The 27,732-nt window shown below is 50.7% G+C and overlaps 2 protein-coding genes across 11 annotated transcripts in view; one reads left to right on the top strand and one right to left on the bottom strand.

Moving 5' to 3' along the window:
- The window catches only part of CDC14B (cell division cycle 14B), a 90,557-nt gene extending 75,904 nt beyond the window's left edge, over positions 1 to 14,653 (top strand). For 2 of the 10 annotated variants that reach the window (XM_054727099.1, XM_008154625.3), the window contains exons 13-14: positions 1,797 to 1,913; positions 6,095 to 7,574. In XM_054727099.1, coding sequence (XP_054583074.1) covers positions 1,797 to 1,913; positions 6,095 to 6,131 — 154 coding nt within the window. In that variant the 3' untranslated portion in view covers positions 6,132 to 7,574. The other 8 variants (XR_008558261.1, XR_008558259.1, XR_008558260.1 and 5 more) reach the window with 8 other exon arrangements.
- A 2,262-nt stretch (positions 14,654 to 16,915) lies between these two features.
- The window catches only part of HABP4 (hyaluronan binding protein 4), a 43,494-nt gene continuing 32,677 nt past the window's right edge, over positions 16,916 to 27,732 (bottom strand). Inside the window, exons 7-8 of the mRNA XM_028129846.2 lie at positions 18,502 to 18,687; positions 16,916 to 17,060 (exon numbers count right to left, since the gene is read on the bottom strand). Of these exons, the coding sequence (XP_027985647.2) occupies positions 17,004 to 17,060; positions 18,502 to 18,687 (243 nt within the window). The 3' untranslated portion in view covers positions 16,916 to 17,003. The remainder of the gene's footprint in view (positions 17,061 to 18,501; positions 18,688 to 27,732) is intronic.

The following is a 27,732-nucleotide window of genomic DNA, read 5'->3' as shown; positions in this document are numbered from 1 at the left end:
AACCGCCTTGTCGCGGGGTGAGCGGCCTGGGCCTGGGCTCGGGCTCAGGAACGGCGGCGGGAGCACCCTCGGCTGGCTTTTGTTGTTTTATTTTCCTTTGTGAAAAATTCTAGATTCACTTCTTTAACAGACACTACTAAATATCTCCCCCTCCTTCATATAATCAGAAAAAAACTTTAAATAAACCCTTTTTTTCCAGGCATAGAATTCATGTGCCGGGGCAGTGGGTGTCTTTAATCGCACAACTGTGTCTGCGTATGCCAGCACAGTCAACATTTAGGAGGTAAAACTTGACGAGAAGTCCTGAGTCCAGCATTGGCTCATTAGCGAGGATCAGTTTCCCTCAGCGGGGGGGGCGGGGGGGGGTGGCGCTGTCTCCTGAGGCTTTCAGAAGCCCTCGGTGGACAGCAGCCCGGTCAGCCCTGCCCCTCACGCCCAAACGGCTTGAAGACCATGGGCCCCCAGACTTCCGCTCTGCTACAGCGACAGGAAGCAAGCATTTTACTAAATATTGACGATTTTGTGCTTTGGGTAATACTGAGATTGTAGGAATTTACTAATCTAATTTATACTACATTTTAAGGACCTGGTTTGCTTATTCACCTACAAGGTAGTAACTCAGGCATAGGAGGTAGGGACCACTAGTTTGTTGGAATGGTTTCTTTTTTTTAAAACGTAAGTTTTTTTAATTGACTTTAGAGAGAGAGAAAGGGAAAGAGAGAGAGGGGTAGAAACAATGATGAGAGAGGAACGTTGATCGGCTGCCTTCTGCAGCCCCCCCACCAGGGATGGAGCCTGCAACCTGGGCATGTGCCCTCACCGGGAGCCAGCGACCTCTTGGTTCATGGGCTCAACCATGAAGCCACACCGGCCGGGCTGGTACGGTTTCTTTTTACTCTTAAGAGCTGGGTTCAAGTCCGTTGTTAGTGGCTGTGTTACCTTTATGTTTGCATATGAGAGAATGAAGCTTTTCAAGCCAGTGTTTCTCTTAGAAATAACATTGAGTCCTTTTTCTAAATTCAGGGGCATACATTTGAGCATTTCCATCTCTTGAAGAAAAGGAATGTGCATAAAACGTTTTGATGTTTTTCCCGTGACGAGGGAGGGAGGAATATAAAACACCTCCACCTGCACGTCGGCTTGATCTCAGGGAGTTCTGATCCATGAATTTGCCTCCGTATAATTTACTCCCACAGCATCGCTTCCTGGAGGTTTTCACAGTTTAATTAAATCAAGTATCACAAAATTCAAGCAGTTTCACTTTCTTATTAATGGGACTTGGTGATTCAGTAAGTAGTTGTAATTCAAACAAAACTCACATTTTGCTTGAACATGGTTTTAAAATTTGATGTCTTATATGAAATTGGTATTGATTCAGGGTTTATGGCCCTTACTCTCAGCTCTGAGGAGTGAATATTGTCTAGATATTTATATTCACGTTCTATAGAATTTGGGGGATTTAAATGATTTCTTGTTTTCATGACAGGAATTCTGAGGACTTCCTTTTACTTAGGACACAGACATTTGCTTTGCTGGTTGATTCTTTGGTGTGGGGATTGTTGAAATGCCAGGTCATTCGTTTTCCAAAGACAAAGACTCGTTATCTTTGTGTAACTAACCTTCCTAAGGAAATGAGGTGCTTCATTTCAAAAGACCTCGGTGTAAAAATGTGTTTGTGGAAAATCCTACCAATTCTCCATCAGATAATTTGCACTCAAGTGCAAAAATGCCTTTCTGTGTCAAGTATTTGAAAGTTGTTTCAGTGACATAATCTTATTTTTTCCGACTGTTTTCAGAGTAATTCTTCAGTCCAGTGTTCAGAGCTGTAAAACATCTGAACCTAGCGTTTCTGGCAGTGCAGGCATTGCTAAGAGAGCCACCAGATCTGCTTCAAGGAAAAGCAGTTTTAAAAGGTGAGAAAAGAACCCTACTCTTCCGAAAAGTTCAAGCATTGTTTCCCGCTTATCCTTCGGGAGACAGGAATGAAGGCAGGCCAAGGCGGAGTCCCTGTGACGGGGAAGTGATCGCATGTGTTTGATGTGTTCGTCATCGAAGGGAATCTGGACCATTTTAATGCAGGATTTTGTTTAGTTTCGTTTTTCAAAACCCATGTTCAGCCCTGGAAATGTGGCCTCTGGGTCGTAGTGTGGGCAAGTTGAGCCTGTTGGAAGTTCTCAATTAAGAATTCCCAAAGTTCTCTGCCGGGACTCGGGAACCCTCTCTGTGTGCAGATGCCGCGGGGTTGTTGGAGAGCTCGCCGCAAATAAGTGTGGTGGTGGACACGCGAGCTTCCGTGGGGCTGCGGTCCCTCGTGACTCAGGGACTGACCTTGGCCACAGCCCACAGCCCACAGCCCACAGCCCACAGCCACGCGGCTCCTTCTCTCCCTTTGAGCCAGCATCTTCCCTTCGTTACTGAAGGGGAGAGGCTTATTCTGTGACCGCATCCGTTACTCACTGTTGCTCAGGAGCTCTGTCATGAACTGCAGGCAGACGTTTTATTCCGAACGTCTTCTGTGAACGGTCCCTCAGGGGAGGAGCAGGCAGCCCACGGCGCCCTCCCCGGAGCGGAAGGCAGGTAGCTCCTCGCTTGTGACGTAGCCTGGAGGGGGCAGCGTGGTTGTGTCCTGGTGCGCTCCTGGCACAGCGAATCCCTCCTGACGGGTCACCCGGCTTCCCTAAAACGTCCCGCACAGACGTCATGCTGCTTTTTCCTTGGTCCGCCCGGGCCTGGGGTTTGGGCCCAGGTGCCCGCCCTCGGTGCTGAGCGAGGCTCTGGGTGGCGCGCAGCCGTCGGGTGCTGAGCACTGGCTGGCGACCAGCCGCTGCAGGGTGCTGCTTTCTGAAGGAATTGCTCAGCTCTGCCGTTTTCGTCTGTCCACTGCACACCGTTACCGTTGGTGGGTGGGAATGGGATTGTGCCCGTGCAGGGGTTTGAGAACTGGGCACTGACTCATGGTTTTAGGATTTAAAATTTTTCATCAGAAAGGTATCAAATATTCATACTAATTCTACATGAGAATTAGAGTATTAGAGAATTACTGACCAAAAACCCAAGACTTAAGTACATTATAAAAGCAAAATGTTACTTATATAACAGTAAGAAGGAAGAAATGGTCTAAAGACTGATGAATTATACCATATGCATATCTAGAATCATGTTTTTAAAGAAAATTTAATGATCTGGATAAATGCTCATGAAGCAATAAATGAAAAGAGCTATGCCCAGTTGTTATGAACTATTATTCCAATTTATAAATGTACAATATACTTTATATGTGTGTATAGAAATGCATAGATGTATAAATGTTTACAAACAAATATTTATAAATATACATATTTCAATTTATGTATTTTGAAATAAGATAAAGGAAAATATGCCAAGATATTAACAGGACAGTTGGGGATTTTTTTTTAATCATTTTCTTTTTTCCGAACTTTTCTACAATTAATGGAGTGAAATGGGAGCATTTTAACTTTGACACTTTCAGGTGAATTAAACTGTTAGAAATTCAAATCAGGAGCCTGTTGGTGACAGGCTGTTCGGATGGACGTGCTCTCTGCGGGTCACTGCTCGGGGTCCCTCACCCCCGCGTGTCGGGCACCTTTCCTCTGCGGCTTCGCGTCGTGCGCTGCAGGCCTCGGAGAGTCCAGGAGCCGCGGGCGGCGGGGTGTGCCCTGCCACCCTCCCCCGCCGAGGGCGTGGCCGTGCCCCGGGTTTCCATCTCCGTCTTGTCCAGTGACTAAACGTGTGCTTCCCAGCAGAGGTGCTTCCTGTGCAGGGAGCATCCCCCGCGTCCCTGGACCGATGCTCGGAGGTCTGAAGGCGAGTTCAGACGGAGTTGCCTGACTAAATATTGAAATGGCCCAAAGCAGTGTCCAGCACCGGGGATAGTGCTGAAAAGCAAAAAGGCTTCTTGTAATTTTCTGAAATGGACTTTGAGGGATGGGGAGGGGGGAGAAGTGAACTGGTGAGCTGCACTGGGGTTCGCCGTGTGCAACCACCCCCTGTGGCGGGGTCTCCTCGGCCTCCTTCAGGGCTGTGAGTCACCTGCTCCCCAGAGGACAGGTCCATCCTCACAGGCCCCACGCTGTCCCTGGCGCTTTTACCCGCTGAGTAGTATGGGTTTTGATTGGAGGCTGGTGAAGGAATTAAGACCTGTGTGTATAACCCGACTTAGGACAGATAGTCTGAGCTGAGACTGTTCTTTCCTTAGACGGCAGTATGAAAAGGACAGCACGCGTTTCAGAGCGCTCATCCTTACCTCGGGGCGCGGCCGCCGCTGCCCGGAGCCGCCTTCTCTCCTGCAGGTTGTGGTGTTCACGCCGTCCCCTCAGCAGGAGCGGGGCTTCGTTCCCACGTTCTGTTCTGTTCTGTTCTGTTCTGAGAGGTTCCGGAGGAAGACCTCCCCACCCGCACCGCCCACTGCCACGGCTCTAGTTGGACAGTTTACTGAGTCTCCACAACACGGGGCGTTTCCCCACAGACATGTTGAAAAAGCAAATACCTGACAGCTGAAAAGTATGACTTTGGTCATGCGTGTTTGCTGGGAAAGCAAGCCCCGGTTTGCCTCACGTGTCCATGCAGGGAGGCCACCCCCCTCGGTCTGTGCTCCCTCCTCACGCCCCTCCGGAGCGGGAAGAAGTACCTTCAGGCGCTCTGCCCCTCCCGCTTCCTGTCAGAGCTCTTAAATCCAGTGGAGCGGTGTCCCTCCCCGGTGGCCCCATTAACTCGCTGGAGGCCGGAGGGTCTGGAGAAGCCGCCACCCTGTGTCGCGTGGGGACCCGCCTCCCTGACGTTCAGCTCCCGGCTGCGCGGCTCGCCCGCTGGTGCGTGCTTCTAGCAGCTTACGCTCTTTCTTTGCGGCAGTTTTCCTTTTTCTTTTCTTTTTTTAAATCATAACTTCATCCAAAAGGCGTTTCTATTCCAGGTTGCATCCTTGGGGACCATCACTTTCTGCTCCACCTGCCAAACCTACCGAACGTTCGTTGCTCGGGGCCCTACGCCCAGTCACCCTGCTCTGAGGGCTCCCTCGGCCCGAGACGCGCTCTTCCCGCTTCATGTGGGGGAGCGACGTTCGGGCTGCTGCTTCCTTTTTGGCCTCAGTCTTCTCGTTTGTGATTCTTGCGTCGTCACACCTGTCCCTGCTTCTGGTCCGTTAGCGTCTCGGCCTCAGTGACGGTTCACCACCTCTGGGCTTTCCTTTTTCATTGTTCGCGTCATCTCCACACGGGCATCGTGTAGAAGGCCAGATGTTCTGTCTAAATATTCTTTTGTTTAAATGCTGGTGACCTCTGCCCTGTTAAGGCATTAATCTCCCTTTGAAATTCCAGATACGTTCCCACCTGCCAGCGACCCTGGACCTTTATCCTCAGTGCCGCGCCGCGGGCTGCAGCGCCGGCGGCTGTGCACGAGCTGCTCCGGGAGCGGCGGCCTCCAGATGGGATTGGTTTTTCTGACTCTTTGCCTTTGCGTTCGTTTTTCTCTGAAAGCTGCTATCTAGCTGAAGGTAATAAATGGCAGAAGGAAACCAGGGAGGTAGCGTGAGGATGACTCGAGGGCAGTGGTGTACGGGCAGCCCGGGTGGCGCTGGCGCCGGTGTCTGGAGGCCCCTGACGGCTGCGCTGGGCTGAGCTGGAAGCCGCGTGCAGCGCCCACCCTTCTGTGACCGAATTCTGGCTTTTAAATACCCGAGTGACACTTCTTTATCTTCTCGTTCTTTTCACTCTTCCCGCAGCCTGGTTCCTCAGAGGGAAAGAAGGAAAAGGAATGCTTTGCAGCAAATGCCCCTAATGGCATTATGGTACTCTCCTTGCTCCGCTGCCCTGCCCACCCCCTCTTATTGTGTTTTTATTGTTTGGTTTTCCGTTTTGTTTTCTGCAGAACTGAGCCTTTTTCTGCTTTGCCTTCCTCTCCTGTTTGTCTTTATGGTTGGTATCGTTCTGTCGTCCAAAGTATTTGTCATTAAAGAATTATACAAATATATACTTTTTAGCATGTCAGTATTTTTTATTATGTTGCCTTCCTTGTCTTTAATAACTGCCTGTGGTACACTTAAAACCTTGGTGGTAAAATCCTGTTTTTTCTCCCGTAGTCCCTCCATTTCGAGGACTAAGACAGTGTTGCGTTAAGTAAAAACCTGTGACCAGAACTGAAGGAAGACTGGGAACAGCATACATCAGGACTTGGCACAATTTATTTGGAAACTAAACAAAATTGCAAACGCCTTAGCTGCTTTCCACCTAAGAAGCTTGTTCAGCGAAGACACTGTCCCCTGGAGTTTAAATAACTGCACGGGCTGGGGCACCGGTGGGACTCGAAGACGATCCGCTCTCCTTTGTGGACGCGTCCCGCGGGGAGCAGCTGCTGTGCACTTAGTCTCAGGGGCAAACGCCGGAGCCGGAGGGGAGCTGGCGCTCCGGCGTGTGTCCCTGTGATGGCAGCACCAGCTGCTGGCCTCGGGCAGGTCTGACCGGGGCCTTTCGCCCATTGATTTTCTGTTCGCCCTGCGCCCGGATGTACAGAGGTGGGACAGGCCTGGCCGAAACGGTCCTCGGATCTGATTCTGTTTGGTGTGATCCTCTTCCCTGGAATGCTTGTCAAATGTGTAACGTTACCTGGTGAGCCCCGAGCTGCTCGGTTCCACCAAAGAGTGCTTTATCCTGGAGACCGCGAAAGCGCGTGTGCGGCTGCCGCGTGCGACCACGTGGGCGCTGCGACCTCCCCTGCAGGGCGCCTCGGCAGCAGCTGCAGACTCAGGGGGGAAGCTGGCCTCAGTTGGAGGACGTTGAGTCATGCCTTTGATGGTATTTAGGGGCTGAAGAATTCCAAGGCTGCCCGCTATTTGGTTCCCTCGTCCTGCCTTCGGGCATGAAAACCCACGTCAGTGTTTCTCCTTGGAATGGGGTCCCAAATGCTGGGCTTTACAAACTGACTGTTTATGAGGGTCTTTGTCTGTAGCGGATGGACTTGTTTGTTGCAGGATCGGCCAAGGCCCTGCCCACACCCTTCGATTTCAGCACCAGGTGTTCACATCTGGATTTCAGTTTGTACTGAGACGCTCACTGTGGCCTTCAGTTAGGGATCAACTCTTTGCAGAGTGCCTTCTCTCCCCACCCCTGCAGCAGCACAGCGGAGTCTGATGTAAAGCAATCACACACACACACAAAAAGCCCAGTTTATTTGCTGCTAAAATATAAATATGGCCCAAAATAAGAGAATATTTTTCAAAATATTTTGAAGTGAATGGTTTTCGTTACTGTTAGCCAATGCTGGCCCGCCCTAGCTCGGGGAATGGGGAGATACAGTATTGAAAGGCAGAATGCCTTCACATGCAAGATGAATGAGTCAGGTCGGTAGGCAGCGCCATTCTTTAAGCTGCCTGTTAAACAGAACTATGAGGACTAAGAGGTAGTTGGTAGAAAGAGAGTAAAGTCTGCGATTGCAGAAGTAACCAGAAGGCGTGGCTCCATTTGGCATTTCCTCAGAGTCAGTGGGGGATGGACCAGCTTTGAGGGGATGTGGACGATGCCGTGGTTTTGGCCACACAAGCAGTTCTTCCCCGTTAGGCGCTTGGGGGGGGGGGGGCTCACGCCCACTTTTACCCTCTCGGGGACCAGATCTCAGGAAAATGGAGGTTTTTGCCCTGGAGGTTCATAGACAGAAAGACAGACTTCCCTGATGGGAGACGGCTTCTCAGTGAGCTCTGGTGGGAGAGCCGCGCCCACGCTGCATTGTGCTGGGAGGCGATAGAGATTGCAGACCGCCCGCCCCGCATGGGCATCGCACTCTCGGGCAGCGCTTCGTCCCTGCACACTGAAGGCCTCCTCCTGCGCAAACAGGCCAGGCAGCTGTGGAAATCAGCTCCCACCTGACCCGGGCCCGGCTCGGCCTCCTGTGACTTCAGAACAAGTCAGCGCTGTCCCCTCAGAGAGGAAGCCCTCGGTGTCTAGGCCCAGAGTGAAACACGGCGTCAGTGCCAACCACGGCACTTTTCACTTCACTCCCTGCCTTTTGTGTTGGCTGCTCACATCTCCAGCTAGAACTGCTGTCCCCGTGGCTCTTCCTAAAAATCCTGTGTTTAACAGGCTGGTTCCTGAAATTAGTCATCGGAAACGAGTGCTTTGGAACACACAGGACCCAGCACCAGTGTTAAACTTCTGAGGGCCGTAGCGGGAATCCAGGAAGTGTCTGGGTCGAACTGATGGAAACGTTCTTGCTATGAATCAGAGTGGAATCTCCACCCCGCCCCCCAACTGAACCGTCAGCACACCCAGAATCTCCTGAGGCCTCTTTCGGGGCCCTTGTTCCAGGAGACCTTGTTGCTGTGGAATATGAAACGGCTCGTCAGCTTGAGAGAGTCCTTTCACTTAAGAGCCTTAAATAGCTTTGAAAGTACACCCAACAGTTTTCATTGGAACTGAAAGTAGAAATGAGTATTTTTAGGTGCCCTTGAAGCTTTCTGGGGACAAAAGTCGGGGCAGTCCAAAGGAAGGTGTCTGCAAAACTGGGCCCCGGAAGTGCAGACAGACTTCTCTTGTCTTCAAGGAGAGCCAGGCGGCTCCGGCCTGGGAGTGAGCAGCGGCTCCCGCGGCTCACTGCGCCTCTGGTCTCCAGGACCTTCTGTTCAAACTTGAGCCCCTGAGCCTGTCCCCCACCCACTCCCTGCCCCGCCCCCCTCCCTCTCCCAGGGGTGATTTCTACCTCTTCTCTGGGGCCCAGGCAGGTTTTAGAGGCGGTCCGCAGGCTCTCGCAAGAAGAAGGGTTTCCTTTGGGCGCGGCCCCTGGCGGTCCGTGCCGGCCCTGGTCCTCTGCCCGAATCACTGTCCTGACCAGTGAGCACTGCGCTCCTTTGATGTTTGTTCTAAAAGGAGCTTCGCTGCTTCTCTTCACGCATTTTAAACAGTAATTCTTGTATTTGGGAAAGCCATGCTCATCAGAAACAACTTTAAACCCGACTTTCTTTCTTCAATAGTCCCCGCCCACGAAAGCTGCCCTGTGGGGCTGGCTGCTGCTCCCCCCCCGAGTCCGTTCCTCCACGTCGCAGGGGAAGCACCGGTGCGGCGCGGCCGCTCACCTGCGCCCTAGGAAATTACCTCCTCGACCGCCTAACTAAATGTCAGCAGGTAGCTTCATCTGAGTAGAGCACTGCGGTTTTATATTAATAATTTGCATACTTTTATCTAACCTGCACTCATGTACAGATTACTAAAAGTTTTAAAATGTAACTGATTAATCAGTATTGGGTCAATCATTGTCTTGATTTTTTAAATTAAAATGTATATTTCTAACCACATTTTATAAAGCTGAGAGAACTGGTTGAATGAATGTTTATTTTCCTGAAGGTATTTTTTAAGATACAGCTTCATAATGGCGTGTAAACTTTGCATATCTATATAGTTTGATATGTATTGTTGCATTTGAAATATGTGTATTGTAACTGGTTTTATACAAAATATTGAAGAGTGGAAATTGTATAATTATAATCATGTAATTAAAAGTATTAACCAAATAATCTTTAGGTTGGTTGTGTTCGCTGACTGACATTCTGAGTTGGAGGAGTATTGTGACCATCAGTCTTCGTCCGCTGGGGCTGTGACGGCAAAACACTCCCACCCCCACCCCGGGCTGCTGGACCGAGGGAAGCGTCCCAGCCCCGGCTCAGGGCCGGAGGCCCAGACCACGTCAGCAGGGCTAGTTTCTCGCTGCCTCTCTGCGTGGCCCTTTCTCCCCGTGTTCGTCCCTGCGGTCTCTGTCTGTCCTGCTTTTCTCCTGACACCATCCTAATGGCCTCCTTTTGACATAATCACCTTTTAAAAGCCTTATCTCCAAACAGCCCTGTTCTGAGGTATTGGGGATTAGGGCTTCCATTTAGGAACGCGGGATATTGTTCGGCCCATCGCACCTTCCCCGGGAGAAGACAGTGGGCATGTGAGGGGCTCCTGTGGGGAGTCACTCGGCACGCACCCTCACCCACTCCGAGGACACGAAGGTGCATCCAGCAGACCTCAGGGTCTTACAGGTCAGAGGCGGGAGCGCCTTCATCCGTCTGCAGGCTCGGGACCCGAGTGCTGGGCGAGCGGCAGGGCCGGTGCCGTTCGGGTGCGGGCTGCTCCCTCGCCATGGTCCCGGGCGAGCCTGAGGGCTTGTCCTGAAGGAGGTGCTGTCCCGCTCCCTGGGGACTGGGCTTCGCTTCATGCTGGGATGTGAGTTTTCAAAGCACAAACCAAAGGGACCTGTCTTCTCACCGGTACCCAAACGCCTGCCTCCAGGGATTTGCGGGCTCTGCCCTCCATTGAGGGCTACAGCGTCCACCTGCTCCCTCCGGGACTGGCCTGGAGGCCAGTGCTGGGCGTGTGCCTCCTGGTGACTCAGCAGCTTGGTTGGTTGGCGAGGGCCAAGCAGCTCAAAGTCCGAGGAGGCAGGGAGGGAGGGGCAGGCGGGGCGGCAAGGCCCCGGCCTGCCGGGCTGTGGATGGAACCGCAGGTGCGCTGTTTCTCTCGGAGCAGGAGCAGGGCTGTGCAGTTTGGGGGGCAAGCCTCTGAGACGCTGGCCTGCGGGTACTGGCTTCCACACTGCCCAGAGCATGGCCACTCTGCTAAAACCCCTCTTGTTCCATTCACGTGCGATGGGAATAAAAAGAGTTCCTATTTTCACAGTAAGTGTGACAATTAAATAATACATGCAACACTCTCAAAACAGTGTCTGGCACAGCTTCCAATAAATTTCCTACATTTAAGATAATTTTCTCTAGGTGATCAGGTAAAAGCTGACTTTGATAGCAGATTATGGTCCTTCAGTATCTGACATTTTTGGTGCCTGCAGTATAATTTCGTGTGTTAAAAGAGGTCAAACTATTGACTCTTGCCCTATCCGGTTTGGCTCAGTGGTTAGAGCGTCAGCCTGTGCGCCAAAGAGTCCTGGGTTTGATTCCAGGTCAAGGGCACGGACCTAGGTTGCAGGCTCCTCCCCAGCCGGAGCCCAGGTCTGGAGGCAACCAATTAATGTGTCTCTCATCGATATTTCTGTCTTGTCTTTCCTTCTCTTTTCCATTCTCGCTAAAAATCAATGGAAAAATATCCTCAGGTGAGGATTGAAAAAACAAAATAAGAATACAAAACAGAACAAACTTGACTCTTGCAGGGAGAAACTCCCGCATGAAGGTAAGTGGAGGGCGGTCCAGAGGCTGGGCAGCGGCATGCCCAAGTAACAAGGCCCCCTCCCGAGCCCCGCGCCTACTGAGCGCGTGGACGGACGGACGGAGAGAGGCAGTGGTGTGCATCCTACAGCAAGCTCTGCCCTGGTCTGGCCGCGGACCCTCCGCCGGCCGCCTGCCCTCGCTGTTCATCTGTAAATTGGACTAGTAAAGGCACAGGGTTTGGATTAAAAGAGATGAGAGTACGGGGACGCCTTCGCTGGGTCCTGGTGCCAGCCTGCGTGTAACCCCGGACGGATTTTCCTCTCCCGTGAGTGCGTGCTGTGGCGGGTGCGCGGGAGAGCGGTCCGCAGGCTTTTTGCCGGCTCCGCGGCACGCCCCGGCTTCGGAAGCCGTTCTCTCATCACAGTTGGCCATGTGGGTGCTTTCCAGCACGTTACGATTGTGACACTGCACAAACATTCCCACCTGCGAACTCTTCCAGGGTGATCCTGGGTGATCCAGGGGATAAATTCCTTCAGAAGATACTTCTAGGTCAAGAATGTGCAAAATTGTAAAGTATTTATGTTCACCACATGGAAAAGTAGCTTGGGATCATTGTTCAGAGCGCGGATTCTGGACCCAGACTGCCTCTTACTTAGCTGTGTTCTTGGAGCCAAGGTGATAATATCTAATATATTCGTGTGAGGATTAAATGAGTTCATATTTGTTCATAGAACAAGTGCCTGGCCCATTACTAAGAGCCATGTACATATTATTTAATTAAAAAAGAAAAACACTTTTAATGCTGTCCAAGAGGACTGTGGCCATGCACAGCCCCCCCCATTACCCCCCACACCCACCCCCACACACAGCCCCAGGAGCGGCTGTCGGCCGCGCTGGCAGTGTCACTCCCTGCTGGAGTCCTGTCTTGGAGCTGCCCCGTTATTCAGGTTTGGGCCTTTGTCTTCTGAGTGGTTGGCACAGTATGTCCCTGTTGAGTCTCGCCACCTCTCCGGCTCCTCCTGGGGTGCTGGCCCACCCCCTCGCCTGCCTCTAACCGTGTCTCCTGTCTTTGCTAGCAAGTCTGCATGGCCTTGACGTGCTTCTGGATGACACGGGCTCCTTCCACGCAGAACTGTCCAGGTAAGGAGGCCTCCCACCGGCCAGGGCCGGACCACGCGGGCTGGTGACCACCAGGGCACTGGCCTTGACCCCTCCGTTCTCAGAATGCCCAGACACACCTGCAGGGGAAGAGGCTTTGTGTGGGAGCAGAAAGTGGGGGGGCGCTTTGTTCCACTTGGAGGACAGTGGCTCTTCCCGCCAAACTTCCCTGAGGAACACAGGACTTGCGGCAGGACAGCTAGCTCTTCCTGCAGGACGGTGTGGAGAATGCCGCCCTCCCCCCCGCCGCTACCGTGCCCCAGCCATTGGACAGTCTACCCCCCCCCCCCACCCATACACACACATGCTCAGCCGCCGTCAGGCTGGGAGCTGCTGCGGGGCCCGCAGCACCACGAAAGCGGTGCCTGGAGCGGGCTCGTGGGGCAGCGTCCACTCCGCACTGGGGCGGGCAGAGGCGGGGGCTGGCGCTGCCTTGGACCACGAGTACCCGGTGACCCCACCGTGGCAACCCCACACCTGCCTGCGGTTAACAGGGAGCTTAGCGCATGCCCCCGGGGTCTTCTCTCCCGCCAGCGTGATCCGGTCCTTGCCACTCTGCAACTCCCTGAATCCGTGCTATGAATACAACCACCTCCTCTTTTCCAGTGACGGCCGGCCGGCCCGGGCTGTAAGCTTTCTAGACCGGCTGTTAATCTGGCTGGGGCTCCGCAGGGACTAGACCTCCAGAGCAGGCCTGTGCTGGACGGCAGCGCTCACCAACGGCGTTCTCTCCAGGTGCAAGCTCAACCCGTTTCCTCCGGCCCGGGCCTCCGCCTCAGCAAGTTTTTGCCTCCTTCTTTCACCTGGTGTTGAGGTTTCAGCCCAGGGACGGAGCTGGGCCTCCCGCAGGCGGCCTGGGGATACCCGGTGCGGGGGGCCAGCAGGCACCTCTCTGGTTCAATCCCAAGCCCCGGAGACAGTGCTGCTTACCACAGGGGCCCTGGGACTGACGGAAGCTGAAGTCCCTCTATCTCCCCAGGAAAGTTCACACACAAATGGTGACGTTCATAAACAGGCCCTCAACGGCCTCACAGGCTGACTGCCGTCCACTCCATGGGCTCTTCCTCCAGACGCGGTGAGAAGGGCGCCCCGGAGGTGTGCCATAAAGAGCCTACTCGCCAGACACCCCCAGGCCCCTCCAGGCCTAGGGATCCCGGTCGATGGGGCCAGGATGGGGCCCGGGGACGTTACCACTGTCCTGGCCAGGCCCTCCGGCCTTGCATTTGTCCTTCCTTTCTACCCACCCGTCTTAACTGCAAGCCTCTCCAGCGTCCCTGCTCATTCCCGCTCTTTCCTCCGCCACCAGCACATACAGTTTTCCTCCCTGTTGCTCGAATGCTGCCAAGAACTGCTGGGAGGGGGTGCAGGCCGGGGCCACCAGCCGGGGATGCAGGCCCGGGGCTGGACAGCGCCCTCCCTGGCGGAAGTGTCCTCAGTGCGGGGCAGGCGGCTGTTCTCCAGGAGACGGTTTCCAGCCTCGGTGTCTTGAGAACTCCGAGGGCCTGTGTGTAAGTCCAGGCCACTCCATTCTCACAGAGGCGCTTCCCAACTGACACGACTCCGCGCTCCAGGGAAGCCCTCTGAAATGGCCACGTTTTTGCAGAGAAACTGCTCAGAGGGCAATTGGTTCTCAACCCCACTGGCTTGACCTGCTCTCCCCACGCATGGGCCTGCTTTGCCCATGGCAGAGCTGTGATGGGTTCGAAAGCCACTGTGGTTTGGTTGGGGCAAGTCCTATTGCCTTGAGTCAGGGAACCTGGGCCCCAGGCCAGGGCCTTGGGGAGGTGTCAGGAGCTGAGCCCTCAGGCTTTGAGGCCCGGAGAACCCCGACCCCCATTCCCGTCTCCACCCCTCAAGCCCTGCCACGCCCCCTGTCGGGAGGCCTGACACAGCTGACCCCGCTCGTCCCGCCATGCTTTGGGGCAGACTCACTTGGGCGGCCACTGCGAATGGTCAGTGTTGCAGGGTTGCCTGGCTCCCGTGGCAGCACACAGCACATGCTCAGGGCGGCCCGTGGCCCCGCGGTGCCCTCCCTGGTTTGCCCAAGGGACTGGTCATTTAACAGGTGTGCGGAGAGAGCACTGGGCAGGGGGTGGAATCTTCTGCTTCATCTCCTCATCCCATCCCTGCCCAGGTCAGCACAGCACAGCCCTCAGCAGCCCCTCAAGACGTGCTGGTCACTGCTTGGTTCTGCAGGAAGGGCGGAGGGGAGCCTCGGACCGAAAGGCGTCCAGATGGAGGGCGGTCCCGTCTCGGGACGGGCTTCTGGGGACATGGGCTTCTCGTCTTAGGTGGTGGTGACAAGGTTGTGCACTCTTATCTGTATTGTATTTTATAAGAAAGTTATTTTAAGTACCTGCTCTCCTTCCTCATTCTCTTTACCATAAATACAGGCCCCCCAGGGCCAGAGCCAGGCCCTGCCTCACCCTGGGCACGTGGGGCAGCTGCTGGCCGCTGGCAGAGGAGCGCCAGGCCCGGGGCGGTCCTCACGGGGCTGAGGGGGATGAGGCAGCGAGCGGGCAATGGGACCTTTTCTCCAAGCGAAGCTGCTCATCCAGGCGCGGGCCATGGCTGGCAGCGAGGCTCTTTCTGGAACAGCTTAGAGGCGGTTCCCGCCTTTATCCTGAGGCTGCCCTTGCCCAGTTCTGAGACCCAGCCCCCCCCCCCCCCCCGCCCCAGCACTCACCGCCACCACCTGGGGGGTTCCAAAGGAAAAGCAATGCCTTCGCCCCAGAAATACCCATCCCCGGGGTGGCGTGGAGAGCCAGTGATCAGAAGGCAAAGGGGTGCCTAGTGCGCCCCTGGGCCCTGGGGGCCTGCCCAGCTGGGATGAAATGCTAGGTGTTCGCCACCACCATCAGGCTGAGGGCCCGGCCGGACAGGAAACCAACAGGGCAGGATTCAGCCTGTCCCCGCGGCAGCGGGACCAGCCCCCCTTCCAGGCTGTCAGCTGTGCAGGGGAGGCAGCGGTCAGGGCCACGCCTGCCTCTGTGGGCTCTCCCAGCTGCAGGTTCTGGGACACCCCACCCTCTCCGTCTTCAGCTGCTGTGCCCCCCTGGCTGAGAGGGACCCAATCGGCTGGGGCCGGGCACCTGCCTGGGAATCGCAGCACGCTGGACGGCGCTTTCCAAGTCTCTCAGGCCCGTTCCTGGGGGGTGAACCTGCCTAGTATGTCACCAGCCAGAAACATGACCCGCCCCGACAGCACATCTCCACACAGCCCGGCCTGGGGGGAGCCCCGGCCTGGGGGGCGCGGACGCAGCATCCCTCCCCCCACAGCACAGGCCTTCCCGGCCCTGTGCTCCTGCTCTGCCTGGGGCCGCGGCCTCGGCCGGTGCAGACCGGGCTCTGCAGGCTCAGCACCCGGCCAGGGGCTGCTCACACGGGTCTCGGTGGGTGTGGGGGAGACCGCAGCGTTTACAAACATCAAATCCAGCGCTGTGGGCTTTGTGGCACGTGTTCCTCACAACACCGAGTGTGTGTGGGGGGGTCTTAAAAGGAATGTCCCACTAATCTCCCAAGGAAAGTGGCTCTGCTGCACGGCCTCCGTCCACCAGGGCCACAGCCGCAGCCGCAGCGCTGGTCATGGCCGAGCCTGCCGCTCCCCTCACCTGCGCCTCCGCTCCCATCGGGTCCGACTGGCCGCCTCCAGGGCGAGGGAAGACGCACTTGGATGTGAATGTCCACCTTCTGTCACGAGGCAACGGGTTCAGCTCCGATTCTCCAACAGAATAAGACTTTGCTGGGGGGCTCTCTCCATTCTCTCTCCATCTTGGTTCCCACACCGGCCGGGAGGGAGGACCCGCCTTTCTCCTCGGCCCAAGTCCAGAGCCAGCAGGTGGAGCGATGCCGGCGGAAGCTCCCGAACCGGGTCCCGCGGTTCAGCCGAGCGCGGGGGGCATCACCCAGCTTCCAGCGGCCCCTGCCCAGCCCCCACGCCGGCTCAAAACCTCGCGGGACCTGGGGAGCTACTGAGCCTGAGGCTGCCCCTGACCCCCCACGCTCACGGGAGGAACAGCACCGACCCGACCGGTGCGGTGCTGAGCACACACATCAGCATCCACAACCCCGGGCAGGCCCCAGGGCTCTGGCGCACAAGCCTCAATGCTGACAAGTTTTGAAGGAGAAAATATGGAACCAAGTTGCAATGCTCTTTCGCCTGGACCCCTTTTCATTCGATTGGCGGGTTAAATAACGTGACTGAAAACCACATACTTAATGCTCAGCCTAAAAGCCACGCAAACCCTAGCTGCGCACATTGATACCAACGTGGTGCGGGTGCGCACAGGCCGAAACCACGAGGTGGGGGGCCATTTAATGGCTGCTCCAAACGGCTGGCTAACGAAAACCCAACTCCAGCAAGCCCAGCGGAGTGACGGTTCGTCAACAGCAAATCCGCGGCAGGTCCGCTTCCGGGCTCGGCTCCGTCTCTAAGCTTCCAGGTAACTGGGAGCCCCTCCGCGGAGTCTCCGTGTCCACAGTCCGAACATCATTCATTCTCAGCTCCACCTGCTTGGGAAAGTGCCAGACTAACCCGACTAGAACGGCAGCTCTGTACCTGGGAAATCTCTACCCACCCCACCCCCCACCCCCCAAAAAATGCAACGAATCACACCAAAGGGGGAAAAGCAATATCTATTGTTCTGAGTCTCTTCCCCGAGCAAGAAGTCTTCCCGGCGGTGCTGCTGAGCGCCCCGTGCGGCTCTCACGCCAGAGCAGGAAAGTCTTCAGGGTCGTCCGGGTTTGGAGCAACGTCTTGTGTCTGAAAGAGAAAAGTGTTGGAACAGCTGTCATTTCACAGGATCCCGAGCGCCCCCCAATGCAGTGCCAGGAGCTGCGCTGAGGGTGCCCTCCCTCACCTCACTGCTGTCCGGCTACCGAGTGCCTGGCAGTGCCCCCACGCCTCGAACAAATCCTCCGAGTGACCCTTTTTCTATCTGGCACGTCCGTCACCCAGTGGACAGACAGGTTGACCGCGTGGAGACCTAGGATGATTCCCCAGTTGCCCCGGGGGAGCTCACAAGGTGAAGGGAGACAGAAGGGAAGTCAGTGTGGGAACCTCAGTAACAGACGCCCCGGGTCGGGTGTCCAATGCAACTTGGTGGCCAAGCACACATCAAGGTCAGGGAAGGCTTTTCTGGAAGAGCAGGTTCTCCCGCGAAGGGGCGGGGCCTGTGGCAGTTCTGAGCCATAGAGCACAGGTGGGCAGCAGGGGAGGGGCGGGCGCAGCTTCCAGAACCTCCCGCTCCTGACCAGCGCTGCAGTGGCTGGAGCTCTGCTTGCAAAGGAGAGTATTTTCTACTCTCAGAACAGAACCTTTTCCAACCTGGCCTCAAATGCAACCTGAAAAAACGGTGATGTGTTTTGCTCTGGCTCAGGTATAATCAATCACCTGTGGGCACTGCCCCAGGGGCTGCTCCTGGGAGCCAGGGAATCGGCAGCAAAAGGAACGTCTGGGGGGCCAGCCACAAAGTCGTCAGGAGGACTCGGGCCCACGCTGGCCACAGGGCCTCAGGCCCGACTCCTACTACATAGGTATTCGTGTATTTGTGCACCAAACATTATGAAGCGCCTTCTAAGCTTACATGGTGCTAGGCCCCGGGGAAACGGATAAAAGCAGACATGGTTGCTGCCGCCCACAGACACAATCCACAATCACACCAGTGAGGACAGTGACCAATGGAGATCATGCTCCAGAGAAGCAGCAAGCCCTTGCTCCAGGTGTGCACGGGTCTGGAGGGAAGTGCAATCCGAGAAGCCTCCTGGGAGCAGGCAAGGGGCCCTGCGGCGGGAGGCAGAGCAGACTGGGCAGAGGGGGAGACTGGGCTCCGAGTGGAGAAGGGGCTGCAGAGGGCCTTCTGCCCCAAAAGCTCGGGGTACAGGACGTGCCCTCAGGCATCGTGAAGAAGATCTGTCCCCCAAGCCTGGGGCCTGGTCTGATGCAGTGAGTTCTGCTCTGAGCGCACCTTCAGGGCAGGCAGTGGGCCGCCTGGAGCCCTGGAGGCCAAGCCTACAGCTGGTCTGTACCAACTGATGGCGGTGCTGACATCACCGTTCCAAACACCGACATCAGGCCACACTAGAGAGGAGGAATCCACACAGAACCTGACGACCCTCCAAAATCAGACTGTGCAGCCCAGGGCCTCCTCCTCCTCCTCGCAGGTTCTTCAGGAAGCCACCGGGATCAGAATACAAATACTTACCACCACTTCTGCTCTGGGTCCATAGTTCTCTGTCCTTCGGATCCTTCCCCGGCCTCCCCGTGTGCCACCTCTGGCTCCGCGCCCCGGACGAGGGAGGTTACCAAAATTAATCTCCAGCTGGGATGTGATGTCATTGGCCGCTTTCCGGAAAACATGGGCATCATCCTCGCAGTCATCCTTTACTATCTGAAACAGTGACAGCAACACACACACAGCTGTCTCCATGGACAGCACTGGGCTCAGGGTCCGAGCGACACGCTGCAAGGGAGCTAAGGCCTCGTGGCCGGAGCAGCCTCCCTGGTGTGGCCGGCCTGGGCGCAGGCAGTGCCGCTCTTCCCAGCACAGGGCGCTGCACGTCTCACAGCCACACGTTCTCATGTTCACAGTCCTAATCCAAACTCTTTTACTTACATTATTCCAAGTGAAACAAAAATTCTACCAGTTTAGCAAGTTAAGATGTAAGATCTGACATGAGTAACAGCAATTGAGATAAATGTTTTATATCTGTATATTTTGCTAAGATTAAAAGTTTTAAATTTCTGCTTTTAATTGTTCACAAATAATACTTTGATAAGGAAATATTCTCCTTCCTTGAACAGAACTTGATGGAGAAACTCCTTTCGATGTGGGGTGCTCACTGTACAAATACCAGATGTTAGAAACTGCATGATCTGCAATAAACAATTCTTACTCCGAGTATATGCAATGGTCAAATATAACAGACTGGTTACCTGAGGACTGCTACCAAGGCTGTGTCAAGAATGCCAGCCGTTTTTTAAGAAATGCTTTGCAAAATTCTTTGAGAAAGCACATTTTATTGTAAGAGGTCAAATAAGTTCTGCCTCTTTTAAAAGAAAACTGTATTAAATAAGTCTCTCCAATTTTGATTTGGCTTCAACTCCTAAAGGATTTTTTTTTAAAAATCTCACTTTTAAATCTACAGAAAATATACCCATGGTCTTGGATGAAACTCTCCAAAGTGCTATAAGGTTAATGTTCCCACAACTAATCCAGGAAATAAAATCAAATTTCCCTGAGCACATCAACCCCTCTGCACTAATGGTCACTGCAGGTTTCATGGTTAGCATTCATGTCCCTTCAATGTCTCAGATTAAAATAAAACAGAGGCCACCCTGGCTGGTGTGGCTCAGTTGGTTGGAGCATCATGCTGTGCACCGAAGGATTAAAAATAATAAAATAAAAATCAGTTAAAATAAAGCATAGGCCTTAAGTATATGGATTCTTAAAGCTAAAACGGTGAGGGAAAACAATTCAGGAGCACTGGCCCTCTGGTGAAAAGGTGCACCAAAAACCAGTAAGAGGGACGATTCCAAACTGGCAGCGGATCAAGAGGAAGCGACACTGACACTCTCCCAGGACTGAGCTGGAATTACAACTAAAATGCAGAAAAACCATCCTGAATAATCAACTGAAGACTGGCTGGTGAGAACCCTGATAACCAAGGGCAGAAAGTGGAGACCATGTAGAGACTGGTAGGAAGGGCGGAAGTGCAAAAGGGCTGCCCAGGCTCCCACAGACAGACAGACAGACAGACAGACAGACAGACAGCAGCTGAAGTTCTGGAGAGAGATCTCAGCTGTGGGGGGTTCCCATTGAGAACTCTGAGGTTTAATCCCCAAGCTGGGATCCCCAGCCCAGAGCACTAGAACTAAGAAAGGAGCCCAGATAACATCTGGCTGTGATAAGAAGTAGGGTTGTTGTCTGCCAGCCAGAGATGGCTAGAAATGCAGGCACCCTCTTAAAGGGCCAACACATTTTAACTGCAGCCACTCACCTTGACTCCAGCAAAGGAAGGGCAGAGTGGACTGGAGCTGTATGAGCAGAAGTCAGGGTTAGACCTCAGAAGATAGACAACCCGATTTCCTGTGCTGAGTCATTCCCTCATACTGCCGAGGACTTCTTTCTCTGGCAGACCATTCCCAACTAGGCAGCTTTTGCCTATGGGGGAAGCAATGGCCCCACCCTGTTGGAAAACCTCTCAACCCACCCTGTGGAGTCTATGCCTTGCTAGGGTTAATAGCCTGGGCTATTAACAGAGACTGTAAGCAGAGGCAGACCTCTGGAGGCTTTGAGTCTTGGCCTGATCTCCTCTGGCCCGGGGCTAGGAAAAGCAGACCTTGGTGAACATCTTACTTCTTCCCAAAGGCACCCAGCCGCAGCAGAGGGAGCCACAAGCTGTGGATTGCTGACAGCTCCAAACAGGGTGCTCAGGGCCAGTCACACACAGCGTCTGACACTGTCCTGCACTAGAGGTTGGGAGGCGTAGCAGGTCTACCTCATACACAGACACAAACCCAAACAGGCAGCCAAATGGGAGACAAAAACCAAACCCAAACAAAAGGACAAGAGAATTCTCCAGAAGAACAGCTAAGTGAAATGGAGATAAGAAACTTATCAGATATAGAGTTCAGAATAATGATGGCAAAGATGCTCAACAGCATGAGAAAAGATACAGTAACTAAGGAAAAAACAGTAAGAAATGAAGAATGACATAATACTAATAAAGAACAAATTGGAAGGAATACACATCAGATTAGGGGAAGATGAGGACTGAATCAGTGAATTAGAAGACAGGGTAGAAAAAATCAATCAGAGAACCAGAAAGAAAAACAATTAAAAATCAGGAGGACAGCTTAAGGGATGTGTGGGACAACTTGAAACGTAACAATAATTGCATTATAGGAATGCCAGAAAGGGAAGAAAGTGAGCAAGGGATAGAGAACGTGTTTGAAGAAATAATGGCAGAAAACTTCCTTAACCAGGTGAAGGAAAAAGTCACACAAGTTCAGGAAGCACAGAGAGTTCCAAGCAAGAACCCAAATAGCGCCCCCAACACAGACTCTTCATAATGGAAATCCCAAAAAGTTAAATGCAAAGAATCTTAAAGGCAGCAAGAGAAAAGCAATTTGTTACCTACAAAGGAGTTACTATAAGGTTGTCAGCTGATTTTTCAGAAGAAACTCTATAGGCCAGAAAGGAATGACATGAAGTATTCAAGGAAATGAAAACCAAGGATCTGAAACCAAGATTACTATATCCAGCCCAGCCAGCATGGCTCAGTGGTTAAGCGTCAACCTATGAACCAGGAGGTCACAGTTTGATTCCCGGTCAGGGCAGATGCCCAGGTTGTAAGCTCGATCCCCAGTGTGGATCTCTCATCAACGATGTTTCTATCTCTCTTTCCCTCTCTCCCTTCATCTCTGAAATAAATAAAAATATATACTTTTTTAAAAGATTACTATATCCAGTAAGACTATCATTCAAAATAGATGGTGAAATAAAGAGCTTCCAAGACAAAAAAAGTTAAAGAAGTTTATCACCACCAAACCAACACTGCAGGAAATGCTAAAGGAACTGCTATAATGAGAGGAAATAGAGAAACACAGGCATAAAGAATTAAAATGGCGCTCTAACCAGTTTTGCTCAGTGGATAGAGCATTGGCCTTTGGACTGAAGGGTCCCAGGTTCGATTCCAGTCAAGGGCATCTACCTTGGTTGCGGGCACATCCCCAGTAGGGGGTGTGCAGGAAGCAGCTGATCAATGTTTCTCTCTCACTGATGTTTCTAACTCTATCCCTCTCCCTTCCTCTCTATAAAAAAATCAGTATGTATTTAAAAAAAAATTAAAATGTCAATAAGTAAGTACCTATCAATAATAGCCTTAAATGTAAATTAATTAAATGATCCAATCAAAAGACACAGGGTAGCTAAATGGATATGAAAACATGACTCAAATATATACTGTCTAACAAGAAACCCACTTCACAACAAGAGAATCACAGGATGAGTGTGAAGGGATGGGAAAAAAGTTTTCCATACAAATAGAAATACAAAAAACCCCCCAAAATTGGGACAGCAATACTTATCTCTGACAAAAGAGACTTCAAAATGAAGGCCACCAAAAGACAACAAAGGTCACTACATAATACTAAAGGGACTGATCCAACAAGAGGATATAACCCTGATAAACATATTTGCACCCAAAATAGGAGCACCTAAATATATTTAACAAACAAAATTTTCTGAAAGACATTAAGGGAGAGATCAACAGCAATACAGTCAAAGTAGGGGTCTTTAACACCCTGCTGACTTCACTGAATAGAGATCTTCCAGACAAAAAATAAACAAAGAAACAATGATTATAAATGACATACTGAATCAGATGGATTAAACTGACATTTATAGAACATTTCACCAAAAACTGCAGAATATACATTTTTCTTAGTGCACATGGGTCATTATCAAAGGTAGACCACCAGGTTAGGACACAAAACAAGTCTCTACAAGTTCAAGAAGACTGAAATCATATCAACATCTTCTCAGATGACAATGGAATTAAATTAGAAATCAACTATAGTAAAAACACCCAAAAACGTTCAATCACATGGAGGCTAAATAGCATGTTATTAAACAATGAATGGATTACCAATGAGATCAAGAAAGAAACCAAAAACTTCCTGGAAACAAATGAACACACAACAACCCAAAAACTCTGGGACACAGCAAAAGCAGTCTTGAGAGGGAAATTCATAGCACTACAAGCCTACCTAAAAATACATAAATAAATAAATAAATTAATTAATTAATGAACTAATCCTACAACTTGAAGAATTAAAGAACAATAAGAAAAGCCCAGAGTAAGTAGAAGGAAATAATAAAGATTAGAGCAGAAATAGATGACACAGACTACAAAAACAATACAAAAGATCAATGAAACCAACAGCTGGTTCTTTGAAAAGATAAACAAGATTGATGAACCATTTGCCAGCCTCATCAAGAAACAAAGAGAGAGGAGCCAAATAAATAAAATCAGAAACAAAAGCAGAGAAGTAACAACTGAAACCACAGAAATACAGGATTGTAAGAAAATACCATGAACAACTATTTGCCAACAAGCTGGACAATGAGAATGAAATGGACAAATTCCTAGAAAAATACAATCTCCCAAAACTGAATCAGGAGGAATCAGAAAACCTGAATAGGCCAATAACAACTGATGAAAGTGAAGCAGTAATCAAAAAACTCCCAGCAAACAAAAGCTCTGGTTCAGATGGCTTCACAGGGGAGTTTTATCAAACATTCAAAGAACACCTATCCTTCTCAAATTATACCAAAAAATCCAAAAGAAAGGAACACTTCCAAGCTCTATGAGTCCAGCATTATCGTAATTCCAAAACTAGATAAAGACACTACAAAGAGACAAAGCGGACATTTCTCGTCGGCTGGTGTGGACGCGGAGACCACACCATCTTGAGAAACAGAGCTGGCTGAGACTAGGATCCTGGCTTCAGACACAAACCAGGACCCTGCAGCCACTGGGGATAGAGAACTGCTATCACAGCTTCAGACCAACGAACAACAAGAATCCAGACTTCCCAGCAGATTTCCGTGAGTCAAAGAGCCTATCCCCTTCCCCGCAGGCTCACGGATAGCGCCATAGTAACTGATAGACCCGCCCCCTCGCCCAAGCTGCAGAGCGGCACGGACACGCTCCCCTTTAGGGAATTTGGCGCACAGGACAGACGCAGCTCCCCTTAGGGGAAATCTGACAGCGCACAGAGGGCTCCCCTTTGGGGAATTTGGCGCGCAGGATGGACTCCGCCCCCTTCGGGGAATCTGGGAGAGTGCACAGAGGCAACTCCCCTTCAGGGATTTGAGAGTGTGCGAAGCCCTAGCCGGTTTGGCTCAGTAGAGAGAGCACACACAGGACGCAGCTCCACTTCAGGGAATTTGGCACGCTGGACACAGCTGCCTGGGATCCCTGACTCACAGCGCATTCACACTAAGAGCCAGTGACTCCAATTGTGCTGCATGCACACACAGGGACCCTGATTCTCAACGAGAAACTGCACGAGGCAACAGAGACTCTGACACTCGATTCTTGGTGCAGACACAGGGAAACTCTGACTCCTGGCACATGCTAAGGATCTCATTTTCGGCACATACCAACAGTGTGGTGCAGACAGGGCCCCTGATTCTAAGTGTGCACACGAGACCACATGGAACACTGGGGACACTGACCCTGGGCAAGCCTGGTTCCCACCAACCAACGGCAGCCACACGTCCTAGTGTCAGAGCACTTCAGTGAAACTCGGGTGGAGTGAAGTCCCCACAGCACACGGCTCAGGTCCACACAAACTGAAGCTTGAGCTTTCTGGTGATAGTCAGAATGGGGAGACGAAACAATTCACAGAAGAAGGAAAATGAGGAGTCGCCAAGAAAGGAAATTAGTGAAACTGAAGCTTGCAACATGACCGAAAAAGAGTTCAGAGTAATGGTCGTAGAATTTATACATCAGATGGATGAGAAAATCAACAACTTATGCAAGAATCAGGAAGAAATGAAAAGTGATATAGCTACAATCAAAAACACCATGGAAAGTTTCAACAGTAGACTACAAGAAGCAGAGGACCGAATTAGTGAGTTAGAAGATCAGGTACAGAAACAAGCTCAATCTGAACAGCAATTGGAGAAAAAAATTAAAAAGCAGGAGGAAAGCCTAAGGGAGCTTCGGGACAACATGAAACGAAGTAACATGTGTATAATAGGGCTGCCTGAAGGACAAGAAGAGCAGCAGGGATTAGAAAATCTATTTGAAGAAATAATGACAGAAAACTTCCCGGATATGGGAAAGATAAAAGTTACACAAGTACAGAGAGTCCCAAGCAGGATCAACCCCAAAAGACTCACACCAAGACATGTCATAATGTCAATGGCAAATATAAATAAATGATAAAGAGAGAATCTTAAAGGCGGCAAGAGAGAGACAGAGAGTTACCTACAAAGGAACACCCATCAGATTGTCAAATGATTACTCAAAAGAAACACAACAAGCTAGAAGAGAATGGAAGGAGGTATACAAAGTGTTGCAAAGCAAAGGACTGAATCCAAGAATACTATATCCAGCAAGGCTATCAATCAAAATTGAAGGGGAAATCAGGTGCTTCGAAGACAAAAAAAAGGGCTCAGGGAGTTTATCACCACCAAACCAGCAATGCAAGAAATGCTAAAGGGAATACTGTAAAAAGAAGAAATAAACAGGTAAGAAGGAATACAGACACAAAAATAGATATGACTACAAACAAATACCTTTCAGTAATAACTTTAAATGTAAACGGACTAAATGCTCCAATCAAAAGACATCGAGTGGCTGAATGGATAAAAAAACGTGACCCATATATATGCTGTCTACAAGAGACCCACTTCAGAACAAGAGACTCACAGATTGAAAGTGAAGGGATGGAAAAGTATCTTTCAGGCAAATGGAAATGAAAAAAAAAAAAAGCTGGGGTAGCAATACTTATATCTGACAAAATAGACCTCAAAGTAAATGCCATAACAAGAGATAAGGAAGGCCACTTCATAATACTAAAGGGAGAAATCCAACAAGAAGAAATAATTCTGGTAAACATATACACACCCAATATAGGAGCACCCAAATACAAAAAAAAAAAACACTCCTGGAGGATATCAAGGGAGAGATGAATAGCAATACAATCATAGTAGGAGACTTTAATACCCCACTATCACCATTGGACAAATCCTCTAAACAAAAAATCAACAAAGAAACATAAATCCTAAAGGACTCACTAGACCAGATGGAATTAATTGACATCTTTAGAACATTTCACCCCAAAGCCACAGAATATACATTCTTCTCAAGTGCACATGGGTCATTTTCAAAGATAGACCATATGCTGGGTCACAGGCAAAGTCTCTTCAAATTCAAGAAGATAGAAATTAAATCAAGCATCTTCTCAGATCACAGTGGCATAAAACTGGAAATCAACTACAATAAATACAATCCAAAGAGATCAAACACATGGAGACTAAACAGCATGCTATTAAACAAGGATTGGGTCACCAGAGAGATCAAGGAAGAAATAAAAAACATCATGGCAACAAATGACAATGAAAACACAACAATCCAAAATCTATGGGACACAGCGAAAACAGTCTTGAGAGGGAAGTTCATAGCTCTACAAGCCTATTGCAAAAAACAAGAAACAATGGTAATAAATTACCTAACCCTACAACTCAAAGAATTAGAAAAAGAGCAGCAAGAAAAGCCCAGTGTAACCAGAAGGAAGGAAATAACAAAGATCAGAGCGGAGATAAACGACATAGAGACCAAAGAAACAATACAAAAGATCAACAAAACCAAGAGCTGGTTTTTTGAAAGGATAAACAAGATTGATGAACCTCTAGCCAGGCTCACCAAGAAGCAGAGAGGACCCAAATAAACAAAATCAGAAATGAAAGAGGTGAAATAACGACAGACCCCGCCGAAATACAAAGGATTGTTTAAAAATACTACGAACAACTCTATTCCAACAAACTGGACAACCTGGAGGAAATTTACATATTCCTAGAAAAATATAACCTTCCAAAAATCAATCAGGAAGAATCTAAACAGCTCAATAGGCCAGTAACTATGGACAAAATTGAAGCATTCATCAAAAAGCTTCCGGCAAACAAAAGTCCAGGGCCTGACGGCTTCACAGGAGAGTTTTACCAAACATTCAAGGAAGAACTAAAACCTATCCTCCTCAGACTATTCCAAAAAATTCAAGAGGAAGAAACACTTCCAAGCTCCTTCTATGAAGCCAGCATCACCCTAGTACCAAAACCAGATAAAGACAACACAATGAAAGAGAATTACAGACCAAAATCCCTCATGAACATAGATGCCAAAATCCTCAACAAAATTCTAGCAAATCGGCTCCAGCAGTACATCAGAAAGATCATACACCATGACCAAGTAGGATTTATCCCAGGAATGCAAGGATGGTACAATATCCGCAAATCAATATACATGATACATCACATAAACAAACTGAGAGATAAAAATCACAGTCATATCAATTGATGCAGAAAAAGCATTTGACAAAATCCAACACGCTTTTTTGATAAAAACTCTCAACAAGGTGGGAATAAAAGGCTCATACCTCAACATAATAAAAGCTATATATGATAAACCCACAGCAAACATCATACTCAATGGAGAAAAACTAAAAACATTTCCCCTAAGAACAGGAACAAGACAGGGATGCCCACTCTCACCTCTCCTGTTTGACATAGTACTGGAAGTATTAGCCATTGCAATTAGACAAAAAGGAAAAATAAAAGGCATCCAAATTGGAAAAGAACAAGTAAAGCTGTCTTTATTTGCAGACGACATGATATTGTACATAAAAAATCCAAAAGACT

The sequence above is a fragment of the Eptesicus fuscus genome, chromosome 15 (assembly GCF_027574615.1).
Source record: "Eptesicus fuscus isolate TK198812 chromosome 15, DD_ASM_mEF_20220401, whole genome shotgun sequence".
Classification (NCBI taxonomy): domain Eukaryota; kingdom Metazoa; phylum Chordata; class Mammalia; order Chiroptera; family Vespertilionidae; genus Eptesicus; species Eptesicus fuscus.
The sequence above is the reverse complement of the archived record's forward strand: the minus strand, read 5'-3'. Positions and strand labels throughout refer to the sequence as shown.